Here is a 12,179-nt window from a genome sequence, read left to right on the forward strand (position 1 = left end):
CATAAATCAAATAAGAAATCAAAGGGGAAATTAGAAGGTATTTTGAAGCTGAGTGAAAATTAAAACATAACATATCCGAATTTGTGGGATGTTGCTAATGCAATAGTTAGAGGGGAATTTATATCACTAAATGCCTATGTTAGAAAATGAGAAAGGTCTCAAACCAATGACCTCAGCTTTCACCTTAAGAATTACAAAAAGAGGGGCTTCCCTGGTGGCGCAGTGGTTAAGAATCTGCCTGCCAACGCAGGGGACACGGGCTTGAGCCCTGGTACGGGAAGATCCCACAGGCCACGGAGCAACTAAGCCCGTGCGCCACAACTACTGAGCCTGCGCTCTAGAGCATGCGAGCCACAACTACTGAGCCTGCGTGCCTAGAGCCCGTGCTCCACAACAAGAGAAGCCACTGCAATGAGAAGCCCGCGCACCACAACGAAGAGTAGCCCCCACTCGCTGCAACTAGAAAAAGCCTGCGCGCAGCAACAAAGACCCAACGCATCCAAAAATAAATAAATAAATAAATAAATTAAAAAAAAAAGAATTACAAAAAGAACCAATTAAACCCAAAGTGAGCAGAAAGAAAATAATACAATTCAGAGTCAAAATAGAAAACAGACAAAATAGGAAAAAGAAAAACAATATAGAAAATCAATGAAACCAAAAGCTGCTTCTTTAAGAAGATTTTTTTCTTAATGGACAAAAACAAATCTAATGTCACAAGAAAAGAGTTTTTAAACTTAGAGGTGACCAATAATGACCAATCACACCAGGAATAAAAACACCCAGTGGCTTTCTGTTGGGCTGAATAAGTAAAGAATGAGCAGTGGATGTACACAAATCCTTACTGAAGCATAAGAAAGCCAGGCTTACCGTGTCCTTAATAAGTGATATACTCAAGTATTACTCAGGATAATTTTCACCAGGATTTGAACAACAGGAAACTATTTAAGTACATAAGTCGATAAGAATAATAAACTAAACACGGTTACTGACCTCCTCGGGGAGAAGGAGAATCGTGCCCTCCAATGACCACGAGGATGCCGGAACCTTCCAGCTTCTCTTTCCATTTTTCAATGATAGTCATGGACTTGTCCTGAAAGCACAAGGACGTTGGCAGGTCAGGAAACTTTCCTCCAAACAGTCAGAGGTGACTTACACTAGGGCTAAATCACCAACAGGAAGTTCATAAATACCTTACTGGCATCATTAAAAATGGAAAGCTCCATGGAGCCTTCGAAGTCCTGCTGCAAAACAGACCCCAAGCACTCGTCCAGCCACAGTTCAGCGTCATGGACCGGGAGGATAACAGACTGGAATTCAAAACAAACTGATTGAGAAACAAGCGTGGAAACTGAATACTCTTTCCATGGCTCTAATTTACTTCCCCATTACCATCCGCACAATGCTTATTTCCAAAGGGCAAGAACTGACTTACAGAGTAACCCAGAATAAGGCTTCCAGGGAAAGAATATGTCCTGACAAAAAAAAAGGTGTATATGCCTCCTCTCAAGATTTATTGTCTTAGATTTCCCAGAATTGGTCTTTTGGATGCTTTTGAAAAGGAAACAAAAATCTGAAAGGCATCAACAATGTTCCCAATTCAACGGCAAATTCATGTGTTTCCCAATCAGTGGTCAGAAACATCATCATTTTGGTTGAAACAAGCATCTGTGTATCTTGAACCCACTCATGAAATAAGCATTTTCAGTAAACCATGATGTTAGAGAAACTGCAACAAAGAAACCCTTTTAAGTACCCCCTATACTTGCTTTAACAAAGTATGGGGGTGGGGCTGGGAAAAGGGGAGGTGACCTCCCTCCAGCTGTCTCTTCCTTTGCTCTACTCAGTTTAGGATAGTTTGGCACTGTCCTCTTCTCATAGGGCCCACATAAAACAAAAATTTATGAAGTGTATGGAGTAAAACCAGTGAACCTTGACTGCCAACAAAACAACGGATTACAGGATTTGTCTTAATTCTGTATATTACCACATTAAGCAATACGGAATACCCAAAGATAGAAGTTACAGTCGGTCCTCACCCTTGACTTTATACCCTAACGAAGAGTGGACACATTCCTAAGTAAGAAAACAGAAACACAGGTCATCCAGGTGTGAGCGTGTGTCTACATATGCATGCACGTGCAAACATACATACATGCATATATGTACGAATTCTATATCTATACAGAATATAGATATTTTAAATGCTAAATCTGAATATGGTTATGAAAAGCTCACAGATATAAGCACTGAAAATACAGTTCTGTCAAGTTCTTTACTCTGAGGATCTGATTCAACAGTGGTATCCTTTCCTGCATTTATGTTATCCACATAAATAGTTCCCTAATTTACTTACATATTTACTTTACTTTGGAATTATTTTTTAAAGGAAAGAATATTTTTACTGTTTTCAAGATCTACAATACAAAACATAATGTGAATTTCTGCCAGAGATGAGCCTTGATTAATCTCTGTTCTCACTCTTGCTGGTGCTTTAACGTTGATTTGGGCAGAGACCCTCATAGGCTGCCCAAGAGAAGAGGCGGTGGTGGTGTGGGAAATGGAGACCCAGGATGGGGAGGGGAGGGGAGAGGAGGGAGGGAGGGATGGAGGGGAGCGGGGCGGAGAGGAGGAGGACGGAGGGGAGAGGGACGGAGTGGAGAGAAGAGGAGAGGAGGGGACAGGAGACGACCAGAGAGTCGGGGAGTCAGAGAGTCAGGGAGGGGTACTGGAGCTGAGGGGCGGGGAGGGGCGGGGAGAGGCGGGGCGCCACCCCCATCCCCACCTCCCACCCCCGCCAGCCCAGCACCTACCACTTGGACTGGGGCGCTGGCCTGGCCGAGGGCGGCGGCGGCCGGGTACCCGCTAGCCTGCATGGCGCGCGCTCCTCGGGCCGCCCCGCCCACTTCGGCCTACGGCGCGTGCGCGGGCGGCTCGCCTGGAGGCGGAGCCGAGGCCGGGCGCCTCCGATTGGTGCAGAGGGACGTCGATCCAGCGGGGACCTGCAGGCAGTGGAGAGGCGCGGCCTAGAGCAGCGGAAGGACAGTCCAGCAACAGCCACAGGCACAGACCCCCACCACCCTCCCCCCCGCCACAGCCACACGCACACCCCCCCCCCCGCCCGGAGGGAGCTTATGTGATCTGCTCAGAGGTCCGCAGTGAAGCAAGTGTTACAGGAGTTCCTGGGTTGTGCAGAAGGTGGTGTTTGTGGGAAGACGCTGCGCTGTCCCGGTGGCTACGCCTTCCCACGTGTGTCCCTTCTCTGACCAGGAAAGGTTCTGTGTGAAGAGCAGGTGATGGTCCCCTGCACTGGCGACGGGACGCCTGAGCGACCCCCTGTGGAGCACCTGGCCCCGGGGTCCCGCGCCGCCCGGGGGCCGAGGGGACCGCCTGTCACGCGGGTGCCCCGACCCATCTGGGTCAGTGAGCGCGTTCATAGCCTTTACCGCTCCAAACGAATGTTAAATGCAAATCATTCTACAAAGTAGCAGTTATGATAAAGCCGAACTTCTGTTTCATGTCTTGTAAGCATCACTTCAAATGTCATTTTTCCTTAAACTGCATCAATATTTTCAAAGCCTATTGCACACATTGAAACACTTAGGTCAGATGAGTAAAAATGCATCCTTATCTACAAAGGATAAGGGACAAAAACAATCTGAGAATTTGTTTCCAAGGACTTGATGTGCTCCAGGGGTTGGTGTATTAGGAATAGTTTCATTTTAAGGGACTAGGTAAAAAGTCGCATGATAGCTTCCAGAATGTGCTGTGGGCTTTGGAGCTGGACTGCCTCAGTAATCAGTGGGAGGAAGAGATAAGGGGTCCCCACGGCGTCTGGCACCTCCACAGCACATGCTATCGGAATTGGGCTTGGCTGCTCCTGTCTTGCTTCCTGTACATCTCCTGCTGCCAGAAGTTTGCTTTTCACTGCCTTCCCCCTAATAAAAATTTGGCTAGAGTCTGCTTTTTGCAAACATTCAGAGTGCCAAGAGGCACTTCAGAAGTGCAGGGTTTGGGGGATGTGCTGCTGAGATTCTTCTCTTCATGGTAGGAACATTCTCAACAGAGGAACCAGATTATGGGGCCTGACACCACCACTCCAGAGGGACACGGACATAGGGAGGATGTGGGGTAGGATGAAGAGGTGACAAAGTCATGGGCCCCTGGAGAGGAAGTGATGCAGGTCTCCCACAGCTCTTGGCTCACCCAGTGACTGACATTTTTCTTTATTTTTAAATGTTGTTTCTGCAGACTGTTGGCGAATCCTGGTTGTATTCAGAAAACTCAGTGCCAACTGCCAGGGCCTCCAAATTTTAAAATGCCAACAGCCCTCTTACAATGTGGGTATAGGAAGCAAAGATGGGCATAGGTCTGGACTCGGCCACACTGGGCCCAAAGTCAGAATGAGTCTGCCCTGGGTGCACCCGTGAAGGGTGAGGTCAAGCTTGAATGCCAGCAGCTGGATGTTCCCCTACAGCCCACACTGCAAGACCTCCAAGCAAGTGTCCTGTCCAAGTTTCCTGATGGGATGAACCCCAACAAAGCTCCAGCTGGACCTCCACTGGGCAGTGATGCTGCTGGGCGGTCAGGAGCCACCCAGCACCGTGGACGACAGTGCACTTGGACTGTCGGAGATGGGCTGCCTGTGGTGGCCATAGTGCCCTGATAGTAAATCCATTCACGAGGGAGCAACCAGCTATGTGACTGTGTGATGTGCACCAGTGTCCTCTTTTCTACGTTCTCATTTTTGTAAAGGCTAGTTGAGACTCACTGTGTTGAGAAGAAACTGGAGCTGGACTTCTTACCAGCCTTGGGAAATAATGAGGTTCCCATCACAGGAAGCATTCAGTTAACAGCTGGGCAAACGTTTGGTGTGGATTTGATGGGAGCATTCAGGTATCACATAGAATGTTTATCCTGGCCTGGGTGCCCACCCCCGTAGCCCAGAAAGCAGAGACTGAGTCGGGGTCTTTGCAGTGAGGGTTTTTGCTCCCAGGAAGCTGGGGCAGGGGAGTGAGACAGGGGAGGAGTGAGTCCGGGACCAGCATGATGCCTTGTGGGGGCCTCCATCATGGGCAATTTGGAGCTGAGCCCTTGGACCTTCCCAGAGCCCTGGAGAGTTGTCCACCTGAGTGTGAGGGACAGAAGCCTTACCTCCCCTGCACTTCAGGGTGGTAACTTCAGGATCTCACAGGTGACCCCCAGCACGGGGGTGCACAGCACATTGCAGGCCAGGTGTGCAGCGGCCCTGGCTGGACTCAGAGTCAGGGCCAAGAGGGTGGGAAGGGCTGATCAAAGGGCCAGAGGAGCCTGATGTGTGATCAGGAAGGCAAATGGAAACTCAAAATAGCATCACCTCCAGCCACCACATTGTACACTTAGCACATGTGGATCATTCTGAAGTGATTTAAGCAACTGCTCTTCAAATTCGGGGTGACTCACAGGTGGGTGCCAGGTGCCTGTGGGAGCCGCGTGCACAGCACAGGCTGTTAGCGCCTGAGCCCCTGTCCGTGAGTCGGACGGTGTCTGGTGAAAGGCCAGGAGAGGCCAGTCAGACATCTTCCTCCGAGATATTAACAGGAAAATGTCATCTGTGGGAGAAAGGGCTTGGATAAATTCACATCTGATAGAACTTGGAGGAGGGGTGGGGACACCAGAGGTTTCAGGGGCCACCAGCCAGTGCTGCTGGTGTCACTGTCAGAGCCGGGGCCACTGGGGCCTGGCCGGACGGTTAGTGAGGAGGCTACATCAGGCTGCCTTAGAAGCGGGGCGCGTCGTGGGGCTGGGTCCAGCACCGGGTGTCCCCTTTTATGGGGCTGAGTGAGAGTTTGGCAGATGCAAGGAGGGAAACGCCAGCCATCCCTCCCTGTGAGGAGCCGTCCATTCCCTCAGCCCGTGGCCGTGCCTTCAGCCTCCTAGGACTGGCCCACACGGGGGTGCTGCCCACTCACAGGTCCCCAGGCCCGAGAGGCAGACTGGACCCTGACCCACTGGTGAGGGAACGGCATCCAGCAGCCACCAAGGAATCGGTGGCCTGTATGTGAATTGGGGACAGCCATTGCCTGGCCCTCAGCACTGCCTCCCTGACCCTGAGACCTGAGGCTGGATCGCAAAGCTTCCTTAACTGGACTTTGTTGCGAGACACTCCTGCGTGGGTCTGCCATGCTCCTCCCCACCCAGCTGGGCACGCTGCTTACCTGGGCTGTTTTGTGAGCAGCCTTGAGGAATGAGGTCATGGTGCCCTCCAGGAGGAAGGGCGGACGTGCAGCACCTGTCTGGGCCCTGTCGTGTCACCCCCGGGGAATGGGGACTCTGGGAACCCATGCACACACGCTGATCCTGACCCTCTGGCCACTGCTTGTACTGTGAGTTATAAACTGCTTCACTCTACCCCAGGAGCCTGTGTTTTCGGTCAGCACCTGGAGAATGTGGCCGGCCAGCCATCCTGTTAGCTTGAGATGAAGGGAAACCTCTGACCCCTTCATGGTTCTGGGCAGCGTCCTGCCCTCACAACCCCCCCTCCCCTCCAAGGACCTGGCCCTGGATCCACCAGCTTGAGGAGTCGCAGGCTATGAAAGGCAGTGAGGAAAATCAATGCATAAAGCCCCAGCGTGAGGGGGCGAGTACAAACGCTGACACACTTTTATCTTTTCACATTCTAGGCCCTTCCCCACGGCTCACTTCCTCAGAGACCCCACTGCCCCGCTGGCCCCATCTGCACGGGATCCTCCCGCTAAGTGCTCACGGCACTGCCTCCCCCTAAGCTGCCGCCTCAGTGGGGGCAGGGACGTCTTTTTGTCCACTGCCAACTCCCCGCGGCTGGCAGAGTCCAGAGGCCACGTGAGCCGGCTGCCGATGCAGGGCCAGGACGCGGAGGCTGAGAAGTGAGGGAGCTGGTTCCCAAGAGGGCCCAAGTGGGGGCCTGAGGGAGGCCCCGGCTGGCTCTGCACACCTGCACCCAGGGCATGTCGGCCCTCAGCCCAGTGCGGAAGCAGAATGCCCATCCCGGGCGGAGCGCACAGCCCTGCGCCCCTCTCACCAGCATCCCTGAAATCCCCGTGTTGCTTCGCTCACTCTGGGAAGGTAGGTCCATGAAGACACTGCTCAGCTGTTCCCTGGAGCCTCTGACCCAGAATAGCACAGCGTAGGGTACATGCTCAGGAACGAAGGAAGGAAGGAAAGAATGAATGAATGCGTGCGGGACAGACTACCCGTAATGAAATCTAGAACAGGAGACGGTGTCTACACTGGATCTAGTTAGAGTCTTAATGATATTATCAAAAAACTCAAAATTTCACATGGTCAGTGTAGAAATTGCCAAACACCAGGTATATTCTGTCTGGATAAACGGCTGGTTATTTTGATCAGGATGGACAGTAAAGTCAGGTGATAATTCAGGTTCTCCCGGAATTCACGTGGTGCAGTTCCAAGTCTGTGGACGCGGCTGCAACTCTACCCCCCCCACCACCACCCAGCCACATCCAGCTTCTCAGGAGTCCCACAGTGTCTGGATTCCAGCTCCTCTTAGAACTGGACTATGTGACAACTCTGGGCTCACACGGTCCCCTCCTGGGACCCATGTTGGCAGCTGGGTGGGGGCTCTTCTCTCACATCCCTGCCATGGTTCCACTGCCCAGGACAAGTGAGCAGAACGTCATCAAAGCCACAGTTTGTGAGGACTCCGTCCCCGAGCTGAGCCCTCTCACTGGTTACCGATGTCCGTGACTCTTGCTTTTCCCGAGCGGGGAGATCTCTCTGTAAGGGGACTTGGCATAGCTTTGGTACATCCTGCAAAGTTTAAAAAATCTATTAAAATGGATGGATCCCTAAGCAAATAGGAGCGTGTTTAATTTTTTTAAAACAAACATTCAAATGCAAGAGTATTTTAGGGCAAATCTTGTCTTTTGAGGACACGTCTGGTGTTTTTATACTGCCCATTGTGCTTGTTGGCATGACTGTTGAGTTCCTGAACTAATGATACAGAAAAACAAGAAATAATAACCAGCAACACTGAGTATTGCCAGACGTGGGAGGAAAGGAGAATTGGCCCTGAAACACTGGCTCTTGCCAGTCTGTCCCAGTCTAACGATTGGTGCTCCAACCAGTGATTCAACAAATCGCAAGTTTGCAACCAGCCCGCTGAGGGATCTCCGTCTGTCCTCTGCTTGCCCACAGCAGATTGGCTGAAAGACAAGTCAGAGTTTTCTCCTGAGAAGATCCACAAATGTGTGGAGATCTATTAAACAGAATTAGAGGCACTGCTGATAAACTCTGTGCTGGTGCCAGGAAACCTGAGTTTCAGGTTTCCTGGCACTGGGATCTGGCTGTTGGCTGTTGGCTGGGCTGGTGAGACTTGGTGATTTGCAGAGGGCCAAGCGAAGGAAGCTGCATGGGGTCTTTATGGAGCTGTGCAAGGCCCAAACCACAAAGCCTTGAACAGGTGAAGGGTTTTTGGCCTCACCTCTCAGCCAGTGGGCCCTTCACTCCCCCTGGAGCCGAGGGACGCACCGGCAGCCACTGCAGTGCCTGTGAGATGCCTTTGGCTGCCCCCTGGTGAGCTGGGAGCTGGCCGGCTTCTGCATGGCCTGCTAGGTCCTGCCTCAGACCTACCACCCTGGAGAAGCCTGGAGTGGCCTGGCTGTGGAGAAAGGCCTTCTCTGACCGCCGGGCACCCCTGAATCATCTCGCCCCAGGGCAGCGGCAGCCAGTTCCTGGCCCACGTGGAGTCCTGTGGGGACACCAGGGTGGAATGCAGATCCCAGCTCAGCACAGCCTCCCTTCAGCTTCATGTCCTCACCTTCAAAACAGACTAATAATGGCTGCCTGCTTGAGTGGTGTGGAGGCCCTGAGGGAGGGGCTGGGGTGGGGAGACTGAGGGAGCTGCTGGGGCAGCCGGGGAGAAAAGCTGCCTGCCTGGAGTCCACGTGGGGCCCTTGCTGGAGCCATCACAGGGGAGGGTCAGCTGGATGGAGCGGGCCTGAGCCGGGACGCGCAAGGTGACAAGGGGAAACGTCCAGATGGGATCTGGTCCACGAAGCCTCGAGGAACATTCTCACAAAGCCCAAATCTGGCTTTCAGATTTGGTGCTGACCTCCCTCTGTGCCATTGCCCAACACGTGCATTTGGAGAGCGTGTGAATCAGAACTCCTGGCTGAACTGGTTTAAACTGGCTTTGAAAACATGGGGTTGGCTGGTTGTCAATGTCCTGGTAAGACCGATGTCAGGTGCAGCTGAGTCCAGGCCCTGCCAATACTGTCGGTGGATGTAGCCCCTCTCTGCTCATGGGTCCCACTGTCCCCTGGAGGCCTGAGTGGCCAGGAGTGGCAGAGCTTCCTGCCAGCGTGGCACCCACGTCAGAGGCCTCCTCCCTCCGGTGTCAGCAGAACTGGCCTTGACCAACTCATTCCAGTTTGCCTGGAACTTTTCTGGTTTTAGCTCTGAGAATCCCACATCCCAGAAACCCGTCAGTCCCAGAAAATCAGGACTGTTGGTCACCAAGCGCCAGCAAGAACCAGTGACTGACCGACAGGGCCTGGGCACGGCCAGGGCTCAGGGGACGTGAAGCTGTTTGACGGCGTCACGGAGAGGTAGGGGCACCTAGTCCCAGGCAGACAGGACTAAGCCTGCCCGACCCCTCAGCAGGTGGGGGCAAGGATGCTCTCATGCCCCAGGTGTGGGGCCTAGTCACCCCTCCCCAGTCAGCTCACCCTGGGAGAGTTTCCCAGCCCAGAATGTTTCAGGGTGACTCTGGGACGTAACAAGGCTCGGACTCCTGACCTTCTGGGCCGTCACCACCCCTGCAGGGCCAGCCCTGCCTGTCGACGCCCCAAATGGTCTGCATTACCAGCCACACCATCAGGGACAGATGCGATGTCCACCCTGGGGGACCACAGCCTGGGCTTCGTGGGCCATGTCCAGCATGAGGAGCCCCCGAGTCCAGGCTCAGGGACTCCCCCATGGTCCCTCCATCTCCACTCTGGTGAGGACACCCCGAAATGTCACCAGGTTGCCATTTCCTGTGGGATTCCTCCTCTGCATTATCTCTGTTTCTACCAGGAAAGTGCAAGAATATCTTCAACAGCGGTGATGGTTGTTTCCCAGACTCAGCTCTGCCCTCCTCTCTGTCTGGCCACTGCCTGGCCCAGGTCCTGCCCCATGACCGTGCACACATGTCCTGGCTGTCAGGGTCCGGGCCACATGTGACCACGAGGTGAGGCCAGCGGTCAGGTCAGGAGGACCCCTTGGACCTACCTGGGGAACCAGCTTCCCCATGACTAGCCTGTGGGATGCAGAGCCTGCTTCCTGACTGGAAAGGGAGGGGATGGTGAGGGCACAAACCCGTGGGCTGCCTGGTGAGAAGGGTGACACCGAGTTACCTGTCACCCTTACTGGATTATCCCTTGGCTTCTTGTCTGCCCTAATTTGGAGAAACGTTACAGAAAGCAGCAGCGTGCCGTGTCGGCCAGGGTAGGGTCACCATGAGGCCCCAGGCCAGGCCCCTCTCAGATTCCCCTCCTCTCCCAGTGATGGCTGTTTCACCCCGCGGACACTCTGAGCCCGGGCATTGCATCCGGCTGACCACACTGGCCAGTCCTGGTCCCAGGTCTGGAGGGCATGGGGGACGTGGAGGGCCCGCACTGACCAGGCCTGACCCGCCCACTCACCTCGTTCCCTCTGCTCACGTATCTGAGGTTGTGTTTTGTCTTGTTGCCCTGCAGGGACTCACGGGGACCTCACTGAGACAGGCCATAGATAAAGGCCTCTGAGCCAGCTAAGAAAAGCAAATTTTAGTCTTTTTGGGAATGGGGTGGGGTTAGGTTAGGTTGGCTCAGCTCAGATTTAAAATTATAAGAAATGGTAACCCAGGACCTAGGAGTGTGGGCAGCACAGATGGCGCTCTGTGGCTGAGGGCCATCTGAGGGGAGACACAGTTATTTTTGCTTTTTGAGGTTTAGTTCTTCCTGCTTGGACATTTTGGGAAGTACAGGAAACACATGGCGTTTAACTAAGGCAAAGTGCCTCCAAAACCTTCCTCTTCTGTAGGGAGTATGCCCGGCGGGGACGAGGCACTTTACATGTGGGCGACGGAGAGTAAAGGCCCAGATGGGACTTGGAAGGGGTATCACTGTTTTGTTAGAAAGCTCGATGATCCTTCCTAACTTTACCTTTCTCAGAAGGAAAAATCCTCGCAGTTTACCTAAAATAGTGATTTTTCAGGAAATGATTAAAGCTGCTTATGATACACAGAAACCACCCTTGCAAGCAGGAGAATGGAAAGAACAAAACAAAACAAGACAGCCTGGAAGTGTGTCATCAAGAACAGCTCTGCACACCAGCCTGATCCTGGGGGTGCAGTTCCTGGGGTCACCCCAAGGGGCCGCCATCGTCAGTCCCATGACGTGGGCAGGGGCACAGGGTGACGGACCCCACAGTGGAGCTGGGAACCAGGAACCAGGCTCTCGGCAACAGGCCCTCAGCGGTGAGTACTGGTGATGGGGTCTGGCCCTGGGACCCTCAGACAGCCAGAGAAGGCCCTTCTGGAAAGTGCTGCCTTTCCCTCCCCCACAGCTAGTGTGGGTGCCTGCAGGAGCCTTGGGGCATCGACCATGACCTGAGGCCGCAGCCAGGGCCCGTCCCTCCTCCCACCTCATGGCCCTCGCTCACAGGCACACAAGCCATGCCAGTTAGTCCAGTGGCTTCTCGCCTCTCTTCCGAGTCAGGGAAGGAGGTATTGGAGGCTGGAGTTGGCCTCCCAAGTTGGGCTACGTGAATGGTGTGGCTGGAGTTCATGACCTCGGGGAGACAGTGCAGAGGACGAGGGAGATGGGCGACGTCCAGAACATGGCCCCACGTGGCCGGAGCGATGGGCTGTGAGGAGCAGACACCCAACGACCATGGCATGCTGCTCAGGACACCCTTCCCCCAGGACGTGTTGGAGACTGGCCACGCCGGGCCTTTCAGGTACACATCTGCTGAGGTCAGAACCTGTCGCCGGTTCAGAGTCCTGTTGAGCACCTACTGTGTACAGGGTTGAGCAAGACATGGGTGCCTCAGGGAGCTGGACCTGGGGGCTCCCACCTGCCCACCTGGTAGCAGCGCCCTGACCACCACCCTGGATGGCAGTCTGACTCCTTCCTGGGGAGGGCCCAGTCTAGACCTTCGCTGGGTGAGGGGTGGGC

The 12,179-nt window shown here is 53.7% G+C and overlaps 1 protein-coding gene across 13 annotated transcripts in view; it reads right to left on the reverse strand.

Annotated features, from left to right (window-relative positions):
• The window catches only part of B3GNTL1 (UDP-GlcNAc:betaGal beta-1,3-N-acetylglucosaminyltransferase like 1), a 108,169-nt gene extending 105,273 nt beyond the window's left edge, over positions 1-2,896 (reverse strand). For 12 of the 13 annotated variants that reach the window (XR_009499411.1, XR_009499409.1, XR_009499410.1 and 9 more), the window contains exons 1-3: positions 2,814-2,896; positions 1,194-1,310; positions 994-1,093 (exon numbers count right to left, since the gene is read on the reverse strand). Coding sequence is in view for 7 of the 13 variants with exons in the window: in XM_059906856.1 (XP_059762839.1) it covers positions 994-1,093; positions 1,194-1,310; positions 2,814-2,876 (280 nt within the window). In the remaining 6 variants the exon portion in view is untranslated. The remainder of the gene's footprint in view (positions 1-993; positions 1,094-1,193; positions 1,311-2,813) is intronic. The other variant, XM_059906855.1, reaches the window with a different exon arrangement.
• Between the last annotated feature and the right edge of the window lie 9,283 nt (positions 2,897-12,179).

This window comes from Balaenoptera ricei, chromosome 20 (genome assembly GCF_028023285.1).
Source record: "Balaenoptera ricei isolate mBalRic1 chromosome 20, mBalRic1.hap2, whole genome shotgun sequence".
Lineage (NCBI taxonomy): Eukaryota > Metazoa > Chordata > Mammalia > Artiodactyla > Balaenopteridae > Balaenoptera > Balaenoptera ricei.